Source organism: Drosophila sulfurigaster, chromosome 2R (genome assembly GCF_023558435.1).
Source record: "Drosophila sulfurigaster albostrigata strain 15112-1811.04 chromosome 2R, ASM2355843v2, whole genome shotgun sequence".
Classification (NCBI taxonomy): Eukaryota; Metazoa; Arthropoda; class Insecta; order Diptera; family Drosophilidae; genus Drosophila; species Drosophila sulfurigaster.
In genome coordinates, this window is record NC_084882.1 from 26,195,406 (window position 1) to 26,218,186 (window position 22,781).

At 37.6% G+C, this 22,781-nt stretch overlaps 1 protein-coding gene across 1 annotated transcript in view; it reads left to right on the forward strand.

Annotated features, from left to right (window-relative positions):
- The window catches only part of LOC133835948 (homeotic protein proboscipedia), a 38,097-nt gene that overhangs the window by 10,860 nt on the left and 4,456 nt on the right, over window positions 1-22,781 (forward strand). The window contains exon 3 of the mRNA XM_062266147.1: window positions 4,685-4,699. Coding sequence (XP_062122131.1) covers window positions 4,685-4,699 — 15 coding nt within the window. The remainder of the gene's footprint in view (window positions 1-4,684; window positions 4,700-22,781) is intronic.

The following is a 22,781-nucleotide window of genomic DNA, read 5'->3' on the forward strand; positions in this document are numbered from 1 at the left end:
CAAAGATACAGATACGAGTGTCTTGTGAGTTATTTTTGGGGGAACCGTTGACAGCCAAACGTCACGAGGCAGACAGAATGTCAGACAGTAATACCTCTACTTATTTGCTCTACCCTGCAAAAAAGTTGATAAGCAGCTTAAGTCAGCTGTGACTTGAAGATGCTGTACAGGGTATCTGGTAGTTCACCCTTCGATAAGATGACTTTTTTACACACACGAAATGTGCAGTGCAATGGCTCATTGTACGAGTCGAGATGGCGATGATTATATGGTTGTTGGTCCACCATGTCGGGGTTTCACTCTGGCAAACGTGTTAAAAATGAATTTGTCATCTGTTAACTGTAAACTGTGTGACATGTTTGCGAAAATCGCCAGACAGACAACAGACGTTGCCCGAGAGAGAAAGAGAGAGAGAGAGAGAGAGAGAAAGCAAAAATCACAGACATCAGCTAATACATCAAATGCTTTAGCCATGGTCCAAGTCTGATTGATTTGCATTCGGGGAAATCTTATTTAAATTGACATTTTTATTTGAAGCGTTGCTGAGATTATTGGAATTATTTTTTTTGATACTGCAATAATTATGTCAGTCGAATTTATCGAAGTGATCGATGGCTCAAAGGCTAAGAGCTAAGCGATTGTCATAGACTAATAGTTTTTTTAAAAGATTCGTGATGAAGGTTAATAGCAAAGCTTGAACAATTAAAACTCCTTCAAAGCGCATAATTATTGATCAGCAATTACAGTATGCAATCATAATTATTCAGCATATGTACATAAATGTATTCTAATGCTGTGCCAATCAATTTCCAATACTTAATGATTTCCATGTGTGTGTGTTTTGCAGTAATTTTCAATATCTAATTGAAACCTTTGCCCCCCAGCTAGCCGTTGTGGCGCAAAACAAATGTAATATTGTTTTGCATTTAAGTCATAAATATAAATATATTTGTGGATAATGATGGGCCATTAAATCAAGCGATTCATTGTGCATATATAAATAAATAACTAGCACAACAACAAGTCGAACACTCGAGTGTAATTACAACAATTCGATGGCCGCAGTTATTAATTGATATTCGTACATGGATAACAGATAAAAATGAAATAAGTGGGCCATTTATGAACCAACAAAACACCTCCAATATGCCACACCCCCCGGTCCCCTCACTTTCCCCCCTTTGGCTGTGCCCCACGTGCTGTCTGCCAAAACACCTCCATGGTTACATGCTCCCATGCGCTGTGTAATTGGCAGCGTTTAGCTCCAATATTTTTGAATGTCAATTGGCAGGCATGGCAAATGGAATTTGTAGGTGTCGCAGCTTGTGATGGGGATAGAGTTGGATAGAGGATGGAGGATGGAAGATGGGGTTAACTGTGGTAGCTGCCTGACCGTGTGATTGTTATAAACGCATCGTTCAGATCATTGCACAAATTGCTTTCGAATAATTGCGACGATTTTTTGGTAAATAGCGTGAAATTCATGTGCAATTAAAATAATATTTTTCCACGTGAGTGGCAATAATTTTTGCTATGCTTTTCAGTCACGTAATTATTGGAAAAAATCAACAACTAACAACTCAATTGCGAGATATCCTTTTTTTGGAAAACAATTTTTTGCTTCAATTTTTATTATATTTGTTATCAAAATAACTTTTTGTAATACATATTATCATAATATTTTATTTCTTTTGACAACATAAATTAATCTATTGTTGAAGTGTCCAATATCTTATTGTAATTTGAAGAAATTGGAAAAATAAAATAAATATATTTATTTATTTTGTTAATGTTATCTGTGAATTAACAAGATAGTATTATGAAAGCTATTAGATAAGGTTGCTTCATTTATTTATTGTTGAAATAGGATCGAATAAATTGGTAGAATATTCTTTAATCCATTGAACTATATTTTTGAATTGATAAATTACTCATTATTTTTACGGGGTATCTTTTAATTCGCTTTTTTTGGGAAAGCTTCCAACAGCTGTTGCAGATTCGCTGATTTGTGCGTGAAATATTAATTTCGATTTTGCTGATTTTTAAATATGGCGATAAATGCATAAATTGCAAACTGGGAACTCTGTGAGCTATATTAAAGCTGAGCCTAAGGTTTTTTTCAGCTTTTCCTGTTTAATTTCTGGCTGCAAGGACAATGTCTGTCAGCTACAACAGAGCACAAGTGACTGCTGTGGTTAATGGCTTTTGAATGCAAATTCAATTTTATCGCACTGTTCACTTTTTAATAAGATTTCTTACCGTCTGCGGCTGTTGCTGAAACTGAAACTGAGACTGAGCCCAAAAAGCTTGAGAACAGTGGCTGATGGCAAAAGGTGCACTGTGCTGGAAATGAAAATTAGTTGCAAGCGCAGTCCAAAAATAGAAAAAACCACAAAATAGAGAAAAGAAAATTCAAATACGCGGGCCAAAGAGACACGCGACTGGCAACTGCGAAAAATGCGGCTTGTGGCGCCACAAGCAACACACACATACAACCTCCCCGCCCCGTTTGGCACCACAAGCTGTACACAGTGGTGGTGGTTCACATACACATACACAAACACACACACATAGACGTCGATATTGCCACAGCACTTTTACCTTTCGTGCTTAGAGGGCACAACCTACAATCCAACAAATTGCGTTTTGTGCAAGAGTGGGTGGGAAAACTGTCAGAATGAATGAGTAGACTGGTCACACCTACTGTCAGTCAGCTGCGGGGCAACAACAACACTAACAACAACAACAACAATAGCCACAGCAATAGCAACAGCAACGGCAACAACGGTATCATTTTGAACTGACCAAGGCGTTGCCATTGCTCTGCGTCTGCGTTTGGCCCTGGCTTCGGCTTCGTCTCCGTCTCCGTCTCTCGTCTCCCGTCTGGAGTGGAACCACTTGGGTGCTGCACCACACCAAGGCAACTTTAAAGTTCACTTACATTTATATTCTTACACATTTGTGGAGAATTCTTTTTTATTTTATTTTTCAATTAAGCAAATGGGTTTCAAAAATGGTTTTGTTAACAATTGAACGGATTCAATTAAGAAAGCATAGATAAATGGATTTATTCAACTGAAAACTTAAAAGAAAATATCAGTCTTGGCTCATTAGAAATCATTCTTAACTATAATTTTTAAATGGATTTATTTAAGTGAAAACCTAAGAAAAAATATTAATGTTGGATAACTAAGTATGTTTCTAAACTATATTTTTTAATGGATTTATTCAACTGAAAAGTAATGGAAAGTATTTAAGAAAGGCTCATTAAGAAGGATTCTTAACTATATTTTGTAAATAGATGCATTTATTGGAAATTATTTAATATTGGGTTATTAAGAAGGATTTTTAACTATACTCTAGAAAATTTATTTAGCTGATAACTTATAAATCTATCTAGTTTTAACTTGGCTTGTATGACATTATGGTATTTAACTAATCTTGCTTACTACATTTCTTAATGAAATTTGATTAACTTCAATCTTACAAGAAAAATATAATGTAAGTTTAAGAATGTTTCATTACTATATCATCTTTATTTATTTATTTTAACTGTAAGCTAAAGAAAAACAAATTCTTCGTTGACTAGATAAGATAGGAAACAATCTTAATTCTCAATTATTTTTATGTTTTCTTTAACTTCTTTGCAAAACTTCTTCATATTTATAGCAATAATTTAACCCCTTGCATATTTAAAGCATTTCTTCTATAAATTTGCCAGTCATATTCATGTGCGTCAAAGCAGCTGCAATATTACAAAGGCAGAAATATTCTCATATTTAATTATTATTTATCTGAAATAATTGCTAATCACGCAGCCATCTCTGTACAAGCATATCAATATCTATTCGCAGTTGTATTTATTTGACTGTGCACAAACTTGGCTTCACTCCCATCAGCAAAAATTAACTGCTAGCCCAGACGCTATTATTTCCAACCGCATGATTTTATTTTCTCTTCTTGGCTCTTCAGATTACTCCTTTGATATTTCGGTTGGGCGCTTCTCTCCGTTGTTTTTTTGTGCAAATAATGTACTGCCAGACAAGACGGCTTCCTTGGGGTTTTCTTAAAGTAGAGTAGCTTGAGTCTTTATGCCACATTTTTTGTGCTTTGCTATCGAACGACAGACAGCAAACTTCTCAATTACTTGGCTTGGAAGTTGTTTAATATGTTGCTGTTGTCTCCGGAAGCGGTTCAGTGCCATTTTCTTCTTGACCGCTCGTTACGTGCTGCATGTGTGTTCCCTTCATCAACTTTGGACTCGAACTCGGACTCTGTCTTTAGCTGGAAGTTATAGTTGGGTCAAAGTCTGGTCACATGCAGCATCAGCATCAGCTTCAGCTTCAACAGAGGCAACAACTTGAAACTTCCGCTAGCAACTACGAACTTTGGGGTTAATTATTTTCCACTTTTGAGCTCAATTCCATAATACTGCGAGTAACTTGTAGGTAGTGAGCTTCAAACTTATTGGAAGTCTACGCAAACTTTCTTATAAGCTGGTCAATTTTACGTACTTCCTAAGAAAAGTTGATGGAAAAATAATCTGCTTGATAGAGTATTCAGTTTAATAAGTTCCAAGTAAAATTGTTATATTTAATAATTATTTAAATATAAGATTAACATTTTTATATACAACATTGAAGTTGAACCATTTAATTAATAAAGTCTTTTTTTTATTTTTCAGGTGATAACTCCATAAGTAAGTACAGATTGCTACCATTCATTTGCTCGACATTGAAAACCACAACATATTTAATTGGCAACATAAGTACAACAAATTGCATTCGTTTGAGATGAAATACGAAAAACTCTCAATGGGTTGGGAATAGACACAATTAGATTTTTGCTAAAAATGAAATGACTGAAACCGCAAGATGATTAAATGTTATTATTCGAGCCGAAAAGTGTGCGAAGGTTATGTAAAGAGCCGCAAATGAAACAACGGCTGCCAATTTAAGCCATTTCGTTTTTTTTGTTTTTGTCTTTCTTTCCCTTGGTCATTTCTCAGCCTCTCGTTTTTCGGTTTCATTTTTTTTCTTAGCTTCTTTTTGAATGAGCCAAAACAAGCTGCAAAGTAAAGATAAAGGCTTTGGGAAGTAAAATAATTCCAGCATAATTATATGAATATCTTTGGGAACTACAGGGAACTCCTTTCTCTTTGTAGCGTTACTTAGAAATACTTTAGCTAATTTGTAGTATAGAATAGTATATTTCGGATTCATATTCATATCAAAATTGGCTGCCATTTTGAAACGAAACTCGCACCGTCTAGACGGCGACCTCTCCCTGAAGTCAGTCAGAAACAAAAAAAAACCAACGAAAAAAACAGAAAAAAGTGAACCAATCAACCGTCAACCATTTTCGACCAATTCGACGGAAACGACGCTTTTTCATGTTCGTGACCAAAGTTTAAGAGTGCTCGGGGCCTGCATAAAAACAAATTTTACCTGAATTAAATTGAGTAACAAAAAAACACGAAAACTTTGCTTCATGTATCTTGCACACACACACAAAAGAATCACGCACACTCACAGTAGTACTTAAAGGTATGTAGGACTATGCTATATAGTATAGTTTTTTATGGTATAGACAGTTTTGCGTTACTCGACTTATTTTGCTTGGCATTGTTGAACTTTGTTATACTCTACGAAGAGCAATTTTAAAATATTTCTGGCTCAAATATAATGTTTGAAATACTAAATGAATTATTAAGGTTTATGTAAAGTTTAGGGGAAAGATAAAGAAAAGCATTCTATATTCGAACTTTTTACTTTATGGAAAATGTATTTTAGGGAAATTATATTAAAATGGGTATTTAAAAACACATTTTATTTGATTTTCTTTTCTTTTGAAATTGAATTCAATTTATACCTTTATTTTAAATTGTATATTGCTAATAGTGTTTATAATCTGTAAAAGAGCATTGGAAGCTCGACCTTTTGAAAGGAAATTCGTTTCTTTCTCAATTCTCTTGACGTGTTGTTTCTGTTTCAGTTTTGTGTTTTGTTGTTTGCATAGCGTAAAAAAAGGTACAAAGAGAGAATAAAACTCAAAGCGAAACACGCTACCAGTTTAATTTTTTTTTTCTTTCTGTTTCGTTCATACCAAGTTGGCCCCACTTGTAATATCATTTGTCGACGACGACGATGTCGATGTCGTTGTGTTGTGTTCATGTGTTGGTCACTTTGGTGGTGCCCGGACGCAGTGGTATTGGTAAAACGGTTGCGGAGGAAATAATTACATGATTGAGGCACTCACTCACACACACACATATGAACATATTCATAGGCACACACATACACACGCGTACTACAAGAGCGGTCAACTTCTTGGTGGTGGTGGAGCTTGTTGTATTAGTGATGGTGGCAGTCGTTGTCTGATCGAACAGAACACGTTAGCCTGCTCAACTTGCACGCCAGCTCCATCTCCAACTCCAACTCCTTCTCCATCTCCTTCTCCAGCTTTTAGGCCCTATGAGCATTGCATGTCAGCGTCGACTGTGTGTTTGTGTGTGTGTGTCTTTGTCTGTTAGTGTGTGTGTTTGCAAACGCCGGCAATGGAATGAATGGCGGCTTTGTACTCGCATACAGAATTCTTGTTGTTTCGTTGTACTCGTTTTTTCTTGTTGTTGTTGTTGCTCTTTTTCTCTGTTTTCGTTGTTGGTTTTTTTTCCTTCTTTTTTTTTCGTTTGTTTGTAATTCATGCCAAAGCCGCAACAATGACGACGACGACGTTGACAACAACAACGTCGCCGACGTCGACGGCCCAGAGCAATTATTATATCGCTTGCACAGCGTACTCAACGTAGTCGCAGTAGTTGGTTAAACTTGCCCCTTTTTGCCCACTTCACCGAGCAGCCCTTAACCCACATGGCCATGCCTCCTGTCCTACACAAACAACCCGCTTGAGTGGACGTTGCTCTTATTGGCCAAGAGTGTCAGCATAAATGTCGTACATACTACAGCTGGAGTATTCGTATACTATATGACACATGCTACTGTTCTGACTAATTACAGAAAGGCTCAACTGAATTTAAATATACAATTTTCAGTAGATATAATATAGTACACATTATTTATGGAAATAATTATTCATTTTATAAAAACTAACGACACCATCTCTCAGTTTCGTCCTCTGTTTCATGTGAACTTTGTGTCAGGGCGAATCGATTTAAGAAGTAGTTGGAATTTTGAAAAAAAGATGCATATTAACGCAATGAAATTGTAATCGATTCATATTGTCTTATTGTCTTATTTTTTATTGGGAATTCATTCTTTTAATATGCTAGTCACATCTTATAACAAAATTTCAACTCTTCATTTATTTGAAAAATCAGAAGAACCTTTTTTTTTTATATTTAAGTATAGATATTTTCTTACTCAATCTGTTTATTATTTTCCCACATTTTCAAATCATACATTTTGTGTATTTAAATCTTTTGCCAATCAATACTCACAGCATAATAACAAAATTAGAGAGGATGTATTATACGTATTTATTTTAATTTTATATATCATTAATTTTATTATTATTTTCTCTCTTTCAAATAATACTAAAATGAATCAACATTACTCAATTGCTAACACTAATATTCATAGCCCGCTTCAATCATCGCTGTCATCGCATTTCAAGCAGAATAATATTTAGTGCTAATCCCTTTAAGCACATTTGAGGAATTAAAGCAGATTCTGAGAAAGGTGTTTGCTACTGTTCCTTCAGCCACAATTAGTCAGTTCTTAACTGTGGCTAATAGTTCGTAAATAGTTGGCCAATATTTACATTTGCCATGTGCGGTCTGCTGTGGCCTGTTATGGGTCGCATTATGAAAATGTTTGTCTTCAAATTGCTCGCCCCGAAGATGTAACATTGTCTATTGACGTGTCGTCCATGTTGCCCGCTGTGCAGAGACACTTGGCTGGCCGAGTCGATGTCTCTCTGGCTGGCTGTCTGTTTGTCTGTCTGTTGAGGCAGACGTCAGTCTGAGGGCTTTTTTTCGAAAACGTTTTCATTACAATGAAAATGGTGCGTAGCCGCCGTCGTAGCTGCTGCTGCTGCTGCTGCCGATCGGACAAATGTGTCAGAGCTGAAACGTCATGATTAATGATGGTGGCAAGCATGTGGGCCCGAAGGCCAAGCCGACGCCGACGCCGCCGCAGCCAGAGACTGAGACTGAGACAGAGAGTTGAAGTTGTAGTCGGAGTCAGGGAGTACGGAGCACGCCCTGGCAATGGCACTGGCTGCATTTAGAGGCCGAGACCAGGGCTGAGACTGAAACAGCCTGGGGGTAGGGCAGACCCGGCCTGGCAACTGGGCCATGGGAAGGGACACAAGAATGGCACTGGGAACGTACTTGGGAATGGGTCTACTACAACTTGCCACTGGCCACATCAAGGTAAATTAGACAAGCACACACAAAAAAAAACAACACAAAATGTAAACACAAAACTGAAACACTTGGCGGAGCATTAGGCGAAATTAGAAATTAATCCTTGGCACCACTCGGTGGATTGTTGTGCCTTGACCATGGCAACGAGACTCTTGCTCAAATAGCAACAACATGGCGCGAATGTTGACGGCCTAAAAAGAGGGTGAATTAGTAAAAAAAAAAAATTGGGAGTGGTTACCCAGCCAATGAACATATGTTGATTAAAGTATCTCCCACAAATGTATGTGAAATCAGTCTGTATTTAAATATGCCACAAATGCGTGTGAATCTTGGTTTTCAATTAGCCAATCGAATCTCAATAATACAAATATTGTTGGGTATACAATTTCCCAATATTATTAATTTGATTGACCTTTGTTTAATCTAGTCAATTTATTTAATTAGGGAAAAGCTAATACCTATTCCAACATATGTCGAAGTACATTTCGTTGTATTTCTTTAAATACTATTATTATTATACTATTATCATAACGAATAGAATTTCTTATTGCAATAAGATTAACCTTCAAGCAAGTTATTTTAATACAATTTAGTGACTCATACTAAATTAAGTAGATCAATTGAATACATTTTCAATTGAATACATTTGTTGGAATTACGAAAACATCCCAATTTAAAATCAATACAATGCCTATTTGAACATATGTTGAAGTAAACTTTTCTGCAGAGGATATAATTTGTTTTATTTTATTTAAATATCCAAATAAGTCATCAAGAAATATTGATATTTTTAAAGAGTTGCATTAAAAACTACAAGACATTATAAGTCACCATTAAGAGTCAGAACAATCGCTTATTATTTGCAATATCAAATCAATATTTTAAATCAAGTTTAGCCTTTTTTACTGAATGAAAATGCAATACCTATTTCAATAAGTTCTGCTGGAATATTTTTTCCGAATCAAATCAGTTTTGTGTATATTTTAAACATCAATAATTATTGAAATTTTTTAAAGAATTACATTATGTTAATTATTTCAATTGAATATTCTTTGAAGACTCCGTAACATGTTCCATCAACAGCAATATCGAATCAATTTAAAGTCAAGTTTAAGCGTCTTGTTGATATTAAACTTCCACCTGCCGAGTGTAGTTCCCTTCAATTATGCACGCAATTTAACATAGATCATTTATTTATCTAACTCAGATTGTTAAGCAAATTTTCAGGCAGCTGTAACATTTCTGTCTGTCAATTTCATCAATGCCATTGATGCGGCAAGTAAAACAGAAAAAAAAAAAAGGAAATTGTTTTGGGCTGTGGATGTGGATGTTGCACCAGTAGCAAGAGCAGCAGAAAGATGCGCATTGCCTTAATTGAAACCGTTTAAATTGCAATTAATCACAACGAGTCGAGCCCTGAGTCGAGCTGCACAGTTGTTGCCGAGTGGCGCAACGAATTCCCACGTTGACGATGTGGGCGAGGAGCAAAGGCAAAGGGGGATGAGAGGTGCCACAAACCGACTTTGAATACTACAGCTGAAGTTGAAGCTGCTTTTGCATTAAACTGCACAAGGAAGAAAGGAAGGGAGTTGGTATTACTGTCACCACAGTGACTAATTTTATCCTTTGGCTGCTTTTGTTTTAATTCCGAACAAATGAAGCAGATTCTGGCTGCCACACGGTAACTGTTTAATCGCTTTCGACATGCGGATTTAAGTTTTTTGTGCGCCCTGAAAAGGTAGGCAAACGGGAGGTGGGCGGAATGGGAGCTGTGATAAGTGAAAATATGGAGAACGACCCAACCCTCGCATAGCGGATATTGCAAACAACCCACGGCACAGCTTCAGCCTCAGTCACAGCCTCAGTCAGAGCCACCCGATAACACACCATCGAAAAATGTAAAACCCAAACCCAGGAATCGCTCCACCGGACGCACGCACAGGATGCGAACTGCGGATGCGGGCCAAGGGATGGGACTTGCTCTGGATCCGGGACAGAGACAGGGACAGGGACAGAGACAGGGATTCAGAGACTGAGCTGAGCCTATGCCCATGGCCTTCTTTTCTTGCGCTTCTCGTCGCCGTGCACTTGGCTTTTTTTAAGTGGAAATAAATTAAAAATGGGAGGCATCTCTCTCCCTCTCTCGTGGTAACTGGAAGCCGGTGGAGGGCGTCTACAACACGCGTCGCAGGCAACGACAACGTTGGCTTTACCAGCGTTAGCTGTAGGTAAAACTTTTGGATAAAACAGTTGAACTTCAAAATGTGAATTTGATTAGGATATTTGCATAAAATTCTGTTTCTGCGCCAAACACTCGCTCTTGCCACGCCACAGCCATGGAATAATACGGCCATAAAATACGGCACAAGCAGAGTCGGAACGTATGTTTTGTTGCCGGAAGCGGAAGTATATAAGTCAACCTAGATTTGGTACTGCTGCTTGCCCTGATACAAGGACAAATGGCCTTTCAGCCAGTATTTTATGTGCAAAGTTGTCGAAAGCAAGCACTTTAAGAATTTCAAGTGGAACAACTTGCTTGGAAAACTAGGCGAAACTAGGGAAAGTGATGTTACAAACATTTTAAGTAGACTTTAATAAAAATCATCTATATTCTTAAATTATAGACGTTGAAATAGTAATGTGCATTTATTTCCAAGACATTTTTCTAGAATGTTCCAAAATTTGGAATAGTCAAACCATTCTAATGTTTAAATGCTCTATTGATACCTTTTATAAAATCTAGAACTACATGTTTCAAAAGATATTATTTGTACTTATTTCTATCTTCGGATTTACTATATAATTTGCTATGTTCGAAATATTAATTTAGCATTGGTTGACATCACTATTTTACAACAATGAAATCTAGATTCTACATCTATTTGGATTCATTTTAATCCCAAGTTTTCACATTTGTGCAATATACTGAATATTTCTTTTACATTTTCCAGAGCTTCATTTATAGCTGTCAATCAGAATTAAATCAGTGTTTTTTGCAAATATCTTTCAAAGTACATTCTCAAGTATAAAGATAAAGTATAAAGATTTGTAGCTGTCAGATATTTTTTGTTACGATTTTCAAAAGGTCGTCAAACCTGAGCTCTAATAGTTTGAATATCAATACCCTAAATTGACTTATTTTCCCCAGACACAAACAGCATAAATGATATATGGGCCGTACATGAAATGTGCAGCTCCAAATGGAGCTTAAACTATGAGACATTTAGCATATGTCGCCACCTGTGTGTAATGTACGATACACATGCACTTGACATGGCTGCCCAAGGAGCAAAATGTGAAACCAAATCCAAAACCCAAACCCAAAACATCGTGAGTGGGTGACAGTTAAGGGGCAGGGGAATATGGAAGATGAAGGGAAAATGGGAAATGGGAGCTCGGGAAAATGCAAAACTTTTTGCAAAAGGAGCGTCGCGTCGTGTCGCTTGCAGGGAGTTGCTTAGGCAAATCGTATGTGAAACATTTGGCAGGCAGCGATTTATTTAATGTCTTCGAGGGAGTCAGGGGCTAAAGCTGCATGTTCGAGTGATTTAGATGATTTATGTCTCAAGACGTACACTGCAGGGTTAATATTGGCCACAGCACAGCATAGAACAGCGTAGAACAGCAACCACCAACTACCGCAACATGTTTCGGGGACAAATTTACGCACTGAATACATGAGATGGGTGCGCATGAATATGCATATGAATACTATTCGCTATTCGCTGCTCGCCTGTTGCCATAACTCAAATTTAAAGGCGGCGCCTGTGGCAAATTGGAGGCTCCATCCGCAACGTCCATCTTCAGCTGCGCTTTTTACGCATGCGACTCGGGCGAAATTCAATTATCAGAGTCCCGAGTGCGTAGCTTTAGCTGTATGCAACAACACGCATACGCCATGTTGCCATGTTTGGCGGGGTCGCAATTAAAGCAGCCGCAACGCAACTCGCTAATTAATTTGCATTTGCGCGAACGAGGCAAAGAGACAGCGAGTGTCTGGCAGTAAAACTTGTTGATTACCAAACACACAGCGAGTACAGTGAAGCAACGCTTTAAGAGAAATGCATTGCTTTTCAATTATTTAATGTATTCAGCTGCAATTTTTATTCTACCTTAACTGCATTTCAATCAACAGTGCATTTTAATGAGGTTCAACTGTAGTATCCAGCTAGCAATATGGGGCTTTAGCTTGTCAATTAGCCAATTTGTGTACACTCTGGCTACAAAATAAGCGGGCAATTTTATCGACTGTAGATTTATCACATTTTTAAATAGTTTCTGTCCGCGCCTGGGTAGAACCTGTAAATTGAATGGATCGCGCTGATAGCTTTATTGATGGTATATCGCACGGCACAATGTGCTCGTCGATTTCAGACGTGTTTTACGACCGCGTCATAAACATGTTCAATATTCAATTGCACTGTACACTCGGGGGAATGGCAATTTGTTGAGGTGAGTCGAGTATTAAGCCACTATCAAGAGCACACAATTATGCATACAAAATATGCGGATGTCATTTGTGATGTCTGTTGCCATAATGGGCCATATATTATAGGTTTATTATTATATCTTACGTTATCATTATTACACTTATTTGTCAAGAATGATGCGAGACAAGCTTAGACTGTTTGCAGGTCGCGATTGAGCTCGAGATTTTGTTAGATTAAATTGATTCTATAGAATGAAAATATATTTGAATAAGTAAAGCGAATATAAAGATTATTATTAGATTAACACAATCGCAATATAAGAGAACAAACTTTTAAAAGGCATCACTGAATTGAAGATCATATATTTTGCAAAAATATTTAAAGGTATTATGGTATTTTAAATTTATTTTTCATTCATTTGAAAGCACTAACATCTGTTAATATTTTTTATATGGTGTTCGACGAAATTTGTTCTGTAGTGTTAATAATTTTTGCTGAATTAGTATTTGCATAGAATATTGAATTTAATGAAAACTTTCAAATATAAAAAAGGATTGGTGATAACGTATTTCGTAAAGCTATTTAAGTATTTTATCTTTTTGAAAATAGGGGTTGATCTTAATTTAATGTCCTTCTTTAAAGCTCATCTAAACTGATCAAAGATAAGAAAGGATTGAAGATCATTCATTTTGTTTAAATATTAAGGCAACTCTCATTATCTCGATTCCTATTTATTTAAAGCTCATCTAAGCAGAACTAAAACTTAATCTTTTTTTGCATATAATTATTATTACATTTATTTCCATTCCAATTCATAATTCGGCTTCCGTTTGAAACCCTGGCAATGCATGTAATTTAGTTTACATTTCACTTTTTTCCATGTATATTCGATATTGTTGTTGCGAGTGTTTTTCATCTAATTAGAAGTTGTGTGCTGAATTCTTCGACCATTCTCAAGTCTGCAAGGGGGCAGTGGCCACTGTTGGCGTCGTCGTCGTCGTCGTCTGCAGACTTTTCGCGTTTTCCTTTGGCGCAACGGAAGTGACTTTTGTTTTTTCTCTTTTTCCTCATACAACATGAATATTATGCCGCCGGTGTTGTTGTTGTTGTTGGGCGTTCGTGTTTAAAATAAGCAAAACTTACGGGCGATAAAAATGCCGCTTCAAGTAAAGTAGAAGCAACAACAACAACAACAGCAGCAAACTGATGGCGTATAAGAAATGACGAAACAGAGAACAGGGCAAAATTGCAGAATGTAAGTAGAAGCAGAAAGAGGAGGCAACAAAAAAAGCAGCTTGAGCATGGCGTGTAAACGGTTTTTTCTCGCATTTCTCTGTCTTTCTCCCTGTGTCGCTGTCTCTCTTCAGCTGGACAGTTGGACAGCCGGCGTCGCTGACTGGGTGGTCATGCACTGCCTCCCCTCCCCTCTGTCCCCCCGCCACTGTCCACTCTTCTACCCTCTCTCTGACCACCACCAGGTCGAGTGACGTTGCGTCTCTGCTGAGGGCAAGACTCACTTGCGAGACAAATGGAAATGAAGCGTTTATGCTGCTTTATTGCCGCGATAAGGAAAAAAATGAGGCATTATTTCGTTGTTTCAAGCAAAGTTTACCCCACAGCCACATCTCCCCCTCCCTTCATCTTGCTACCCGTCTTACGACCACAATCTTATTTATATGTATTTTCTTTTTGCGCTTGGGGCACGGAAACGCCGTGATGCCAACTGGACACAGGTTGAGCTTCATCCGTGGAATGCGGCAATTTCCTTTTCAGTCTCCGGGACTTGGAAATATTTGCACTGGGGCAACTCCGGAGAGGAGGCCATGAGTTGGCGTTTTCCTTTTTTTTTCTATTCTCCCCCAATAAGTCCTGTGGCTGCAACAAAATGATTGTGGCATTTTATTTCCAAAGCGCATGAATTACTTGCGTTTTAACAACTTATTTAATCGCAATCAAATCGAGCAGAAAACTAAATTTCATATCTTTCAAACAATGGCACAGCAAACTGACCAAATGCCAAGTAATGTCGGACCTGGGCAGAAAATTTTAAATATTTTGTTGTTGTTGGAGAAAATATAAAAAGATAAACGTGGAGTCACTTTTATTATATGTGGACGCAATTTAAACTTCCGCTATTTGTTTTGTCGTGGAAATAAATAGACGTAATATATACAAATATGAAGGACTGAAGAATATAAATTTACAAAATAATGAAAATTAGTAAAAATGGTTATCTAGCAATAAAGAAGAGTTATGAAATCGTAAAAGAATTCCTATTAAGTCAATGTTTAATTTTCAAATGGAAACATCATTTGTTTGTAAATTGAATTCAATTAAAGTTATTAACTTTGTTCTCTCTCTTATGAATTGAATCAATTCGTTTTCTTTTTGCAACTGGTTATACCTGCTACCCATAGGGTAGAAGGGTATTATAACTTTGTGCCGGCAGGAAATGTATGTAACAGGTTGAAGGAGGCATCTCCGACCCTATAAAGTATATATATTCTTCATCAGCGTCAACAGCCGAGACGATATAGCCATGTCCGTCTGTCCGTCTGTCCGTCTGTCCGTCTGTGTGTCTGTGTGTCTGTCCGTCCGTCCGTATGAAACACTGGATCTCAGAGACTATAAGAGATAGAACTATAATTTTTTTTTCGACAGCATTTGTTATGTTTGCACGCAGATCAAGTTTGTTTCAAATTTTTGCCACGCCCACTTCCGCCCCCGCAAATCAAAAAAATCGAATAACAAGCGTAATTTTAAAGCTAGAGTTACGAATTTTGGTATATACAATAATTACTATAGTAGTTATGATTCCGGAACATTTGGTTGCGATCAGATAAAAATTGTCGAAGTTATTAAAGAAATTCTTTTGTATGGGCAAAAACGCTTACTTATAGTACTGGGGGTCTTAGTTACTTTGTCTGACAATCTGGTATATTGTGCCGTCTATGGTATATTTTGAGTGCGGTACTATATCGATATACCACATATACCATTTGGTATATTTTTAAGTATTTTTGTATTTGGTATATTTTGAGAAATATACCGCAAAATATATTGCTTTTATTCAAAATGGGTAGCGGGTATCTCACAGTCGAGTACACTCGACTGTAGCTTTCTTACTTGTTTTTTAATTCAAATCCTTATTCTAAATTCAGAATTCCAACAAAATAGAAACCATCAATTTCAAGTAGTCAAATGGTCGGCACAACTCTAATTAGAGGCCTATACATTGTAATTGACTACTGTCCGACTGACATTCAGACAGTTTGTCCGTCTTTCTGTTTTCTGAGCCATCTCCTTCACTCATCTATCATCGACTATCAAGCGTGAATATAAACAGTAGCCGATGCGATCAAACAGCTCGCAATTCGCTTCTATTCGCTTCAATCGGACACAAAGCACACGAAAATAAGTATATGGTACACGTTTCAGAGATTGGAGGTATTTGGAGAACTGTGTGTGGAGCCAATGCGATCAAGAGACGTCCATTGCCAACGCCAAAAACTGAGAAAACAGAGTAAAAAAAAGAAACGAAAAGTATTCAAAAGCCAAAGCCGCATCATCAATTATGCTCAACATTGCTCAATGGCAAGCCAGCAACAACAACAACAACAACAACAGTAACAGTAACAATAACAATAACAGTAACAACAACAAGAGCGACGACAACAACACAAAGCTGTCAGCGCACGTTGATCTGTCAAATGCGGCAACCGAAACTGAAACCGTAGCCAAAAGAAATGCGGCAGCCACAGCAACAGCCACAGCAGCATCCGCAGCAATGTGGCACCCGCCTTAGAGGCTCTCCACTTGGCGATGCGACGACGCTTTTGTTGCATTTTCAAACAAAATATTGATTAATCATGGCGGTCGGCCATTGCTGCTGCTTCTTTGCTTCTGCTGCTGTTGTCATTCGTTCATTCATTCATTCATGTATTCACTCGAACCATACTCGAAACGATCTTAAGCTGATTTCTGGCCTTCAGCTGTGAGTCTTTTTTTGTCTGCGATCTACGTGTGGAGAGCTTGCTTACAATGCGAGCTGGTCATATTTCATGGCTCTGCTCGCTTTTCTATGATCCGGCGGCACTTTTTGTCCCCACATCGCCATTGTTCACTTTTGTCTTTTGCAAAATTTGCCGCTTTCCATGGCATTTTTGGCCACGCTTTAAAGCATTGTTTGCGATGTTAAGTTCAGGTTGAGGAACTTCCACTTGTAACTAAAGACAGGTTACTTCCTCATGGCTGTTGTAATCGCATTTATTGTCCAGCGTGCAGAATTTCTGTCATTTTGGTGGCCATTTTTTATTGAAATCGGAATTGGAAATGAAATTCAATGGAAAGTTTGAAATTGACATTAATATCGCATTGACGTTATGGGGATTTAATTTTCCATTTTTAATTCGCTTTCAATCTGGCAAACATGCTAAGCATAAAGCGTAATCCAGTTCCACCCTCCATGCAAAACAACAAAAAAAAAAGGGAAATGTAAATTTTTTTCCTTCATATTTTTCCTTTCTTTTTTTTCTGTTGCTGTTGTTGTTGTTGTGTGCTCATGAGAGCGCTGGAAAAAGTTTCCCTCGCTGATTTTGATTGACAGCTCTTAGCAGCATCCCTGATGGATTTCATATTTGAGCCATGGCTGAGGCACTGCGACAGGCCAAAATGACAGACCGGAGATGCGAGATGCGAGAAGAGAGTTGGTGAACTGTGTGGAACTGGGAGACCAGAGACCAGAGGCTTAGGCGCTGCATAAAAGTTTTGCCAAACAGCTTTCATATTTCCCTGACAGACGAGACGTTTCTTTTTTCTCTCCATCTTTCTTTTTGTTGTTGTTGTTGTTGTTAGACACATGCGCATCTGTATAAGAAATATATGAAAATATAATATATATAACAACGATACATAGTTGTGCGGCAGCCATGTTGAAAGTTTTTCAATTTGAGCCGCTTTAAAGTATTTGAACTTGATTCAATGTGGCCTCGTGGGAGTCTCTCCAAAAAATGTCGATTTCACACCGAATCAAGTTGAAATGCGGGAAAAGTTTGTTTCTTTGTAGAAATCATAAAAAGAAATCAAAATTGTGACCACATTTGAATTCGTTGCAGATTGGCTGATGTATTTCTTTTACACCCATAAGCTGCCTAATGGCTTTTTAATATTTTCGTTTAAAACAAAATATTGCTGGTTTTTTATTTAATAAAAATTGAATGTTTGTGTAGAAAAAAGCTGTATATTTGAAAGAAGCAAGTTGCAAAAATTTAAAGTAATTCATAGTAGACAAAAGGCAATATTTATTTTACATTTTAAAAATTTAATTTGAAACTTGATATTTAAATAAAAATATATTTATTTTTAAAATTTAACAAATATGATAATTAATTTCATATATATTTAATTTGCTTTATTTATCAATTTTCGAGTGTTGCTTATATTAAATGTACTTTTAAAGTCTGAAATTAATTGATTTAAAATACTGTCCTGCAACTTACAAGAATTCGCTTTGATCATTCATAAATTAGAATATTCTTTCTGATATTATACTCAGCCAAGTCTAGTCGCTTTTCCTTTTGATTATGCAATTTTAACAATGACATTTCGGAAAAGTGAACATTAATCAACAATTTTCACACCTACCACAAAAGAAGAACAGAGAGGGACGAGGGTGCTTCCTACTTCTACTCTTAGACCGCAGTTCAAACTGAGTGCACATAGTTTTGTTATCATTGTTGTTGTTATTGTTATTATTATTATTGTTGTTGTTGTTTGTGTTTGTTGTGACTGCTCTGTAAATGTTCTGTTTGTTGACATTTGCTGGTCATGAAAAGTCATTAAATATATTTCTCTAATTTATCTTGGAAACTGGCAGCTCGGTAAAAGCATTCAAGTAAAACTTCGAATAGAACAAAATTTCTTCCCTCTGGAAATGGGAAAGAAGAACAAGATGCTTTAATACCCTTGTTTCAACCCTTTTTCGATGGGGTGCTAATTAAAACTAATCCAGAGCAAATGCTTGTTGTACACTTTTCGCATGAATGTCAATCAAGCCCACAATTAAATGATTGAAGACGTTCAGTTGGGCTTTTGTCGAGCAGAATTCAAGATACTTTTGCAGCTAATCAGCGAGACACTTGGCAGAATAAAGCAACAAGCTTTAAGCCAAGTTCGATGATGAGAATGTGACTCCAGTTTAAAATGCGACTTTTTTGTTCAAGTTGTTTGTGGATGCATATCAAATAGATACAGATACAAAATATTATATTTTCATGAGAAATTGACTTTTTCTACGGTTACATCGTCGTCGTCGTCGTCGTCGACGTCGTCATCGCCTTCTTTTCCGTCTACGTTTACGTCTCGGTCGTTGTCTTCCTTTGGCTGGAATGATTAATGATGCAGCTATGCGCATTCGTACATTTGTCGGCCCACACCAGCTCCATCTCCATCCGTATTTGTATCTGTATCTGTGTCTCTTTTTTTGTCTGTCGTCAGTTAGAGCATTTTTACTGCATTTCGAACGCAAACGCAACGCATCGCAGAGCAGCTGAAGCTGAAGCTGAAACTCAAGTTGAGAAGCCGAGCATGTAAGCTGCAACATCCGTCCTTGCCACTTGCCGCTTGCCACATTTCGACTGTCTCTTTTGATTGAATTTGTCATGGCACTTGCTATGCTCTGCTCCTCTCTCCTCTCCCCTCTTTCTTCTATCCACTTTAAGCGTGTTTTGGGTTTGGCCTTTTAAAGTTTTGCCAGCTCGTTGGCAACCGCAAACGCAGCCATAATTCAAGCCACAGCACTCGTGCCTCTTGCGCCACATCTTGCCACCTTTTTTTCCCCCCAGCCGAAGCGCTAGACCAAAAATTTACAAGATAAATTGAGGTCATTTTTTGCCTTTGGTCATCTCTTGTTTGCTCTTCCACTGGGCTGGAGTGGCGTTCAAAGGTCCTGCCACAAATTGTGTCCACCTTGTTGACCGCTGTCCCATTCGTGTGTCCACAAATGTCCTTAATGTCCTTATCCTTATGGACTAACACATGTAAGTGGTTGAGCACCAAGCACACCCAACATACTTGCGTATGTGAACAGCGCCAGGAAACGGGAAAATGACAAAAGGGATGCGACTTCTTTGGCAGGGGAAGCGAGCATGATTTAAATGCAGCAACAGCACTGTCAACAATTGAAGCAAGGCATTTAAATATTACACATAATTTGTGTATATAAAGTTACATTTGTATTAAGCAAAAATAATAATAATAATAAATGTGGAACGCAACATGAAAAATACATAAATGTATGATATAATTTTAAATAGTTTTGTCTTGGAAACTTGTTTAAGCTTAATTAAATTAAATTATATCAACTATAGATAAACTAATGGTGCAAAAAATGCAATAGTGACAAAGCAATATAAAAGCTATATACAAAGCTTTATACCAGCTACCCGTAGATAGGATATATTGTGCACTCTATGGTATATTTGGAAGACAATGGTGTATAGTATACCAAATATAACTTTCAATATATTTTGTCGGTAATGAATTCAGTATTTTTTTAAAGATATTTGGATTTTATTGAAAATGACTAACAACAATCCCACAGACCATCTCTCTCGATTGCAGATTTTTTTTAAATTAGTTTAAATTAAAAATTTTTTATGATAAATTGTTAGATTATAAATAGCAAAACTATTTTATATACATAGTTTACATACATACATTGTTATTTTTTGTTGACTTTAAGCTCGCAAATGGCTCATCAAATTTAAACTAATTTTATTGTTAGTTAGTTACTTCCCTTTTTCTCGCAGTGTAGAAATTTTTTTAATAAGCAACGAGCAACTTACAAGTCGTTGTGCTACCTTGGAAACAGTTTCCGCTTTAGGCGCTTGGAATGGGAAAACATTTTGCAATTGTTGCAAAATTTACGCTCATTTTAATTTGAGTCGAGCGTGTAGAGGAAGATGGGAGGAGGGAGGTGGGGCAAGGTTGCAGGGGGCAGCAGCTGCAGATGCGTTAAAGGTGGCCGAGGCTAGCAATTTTTTTTGTGTTTGCCTAACCAAAAATACAGACATAAATTTGCGCATAGTCGAGTGCAGTAGGCAAAGGGGGAGGAGGAAGAGTGTTGGTTATTGTAGTGCAAGAGGAAAAAGGTCAGGCTGGAGACTGGAAAGTGGAAAGAGGAGACTGGAAGCAAGGAGGGGGGCAACGAGTGCGTTTAAGTGTTAACATGTAAATTATGCTGTTGGCGCTGTTAATAAGTGTATTTTCAAGTGCTGTAAATCATGTGGAGCACTTCCTGACCAGGCGCCAACCATAACTCGACAGCTGCAGCTGAGCGAGTCTTCAATAATTTAATAGCTGAGCCGAGCTGCACAAATCTTCTTCAGTTGGCCTCGTTGCGAGCATAAAGTTCGAGTATCCTTTCGTAGTTTTACTGATAAGTTTCGTTACGTTTTGACTTTTCCGGCATTTCATCCATGTTGATGACATTTCCAATGTGCACAGAACTCCCCGCCCCCTTCGCTTCCCCCTTCTGCAGCCTCACTTGGCTGCCACAATGACTGGCAAAATTCATTTTGTAATTTTCAGCCACCTTGCAATGTGCTGGCCGAGCCAACCAGCTGTCGTCCTCTTCTACTGAGGGGATTTCATTTTGACCAGGCTGCAGAAATTGCACTCAACTTTGCTTTCATTTTTGGGTTGAATCTTGCACAGTGATGTCCCCCTTCTTCCCCCTTCCCTGCTGCCTGCTACTGATTTTGCTACTATTCCTATACTCTTCTCTCTATCTCTCTCGCTCTTTGGTGTCGTCTGTGTGTGTTTCGGTTCGGTTTAGAAAATTATCTTTCTGCTCGTCGTCGCCAAAAAGGAAATCATATTTTCTGCTTTTGTGCACTTTACTTTTCAGTTTCGGTTGCTGGCGGCTGCTTTGTCCCCTCTCCCCCCTCTCCACACCCTACTTCCCCCTTGTAGCAAGCAGCAGTGCTTGCCACTTGCTCGTAAACAGTTTGGTTGCAACTTTTGTGCGAAATTTATGCTTTTCGTACCGTTCTCTTCTCATATCTGGGGGCACTTTTCGCAAGTACTCTCTGTGTACTCCGCACTCGTATGACTTGCTGCCACCTCCTTCAACCTTCAACCTTCTACCGGTTCGATTCAGTTTCACCGGTCTCCCACTCCCTTCACCCCCTTTCTACTCAGGGAAATGGCTTGCTCTTTCCCTGTGTGTATGTGTGTGTGTGTGTGTGACGTCCCAACCAGGTGGTGTTTATGGCATCCGTTTTGCGAGTATTGATGAAGGAACTCGCATCTGTAATTCAATCAGTGTCTATGTCTGGCTGCCATTTGCTGGCTATTGAGATTCAGCCACGTTTACGCAGCTCGTTCAACTGGAAATTTGTGCAAATATTTCGCCCTCTTTTTTCGTTTTCCAGCATCGCATCAATGCAAATAAGTTGCGCCAAAAATGTCGAAAAATATATTATATGATATGCTCGCAATTTTTACCTTATTTAACATTTTTAGCAAGTGGCATTTATTTAATAGTTTCATAAATGAACTTTGACATCCGCTGAGAACAGTTGAATATTACTTAGATTACACAATAAGTGTGGTAATAAGAGAGCAATGATAAATCAAATGATTTATTAGCTTTGGTCCTGAAATTCATTGCAACAATGTTGAGTTGGCCTAGAACAGGTAAATGTGAATAGCTGATATCAGTTGTCATATGAGATTCTACTTTTCTACAAAATTCTTGCATAAGTGAAGTAAAAGAATATTTATTTTAACATTTAAGAATATTTATTTGCTAAATCATTAGAGAAACACTATGCAAAAAGCTTTGTCAAATAGTTGTTTTTTATTTTTTTTCAAATTTGAACCCGATACTAATAAAAGTATTTTCTAAAGTCGAATGCAATGTCAACCGCAACATAAATAACATCAAGTATACGCCTACGAGT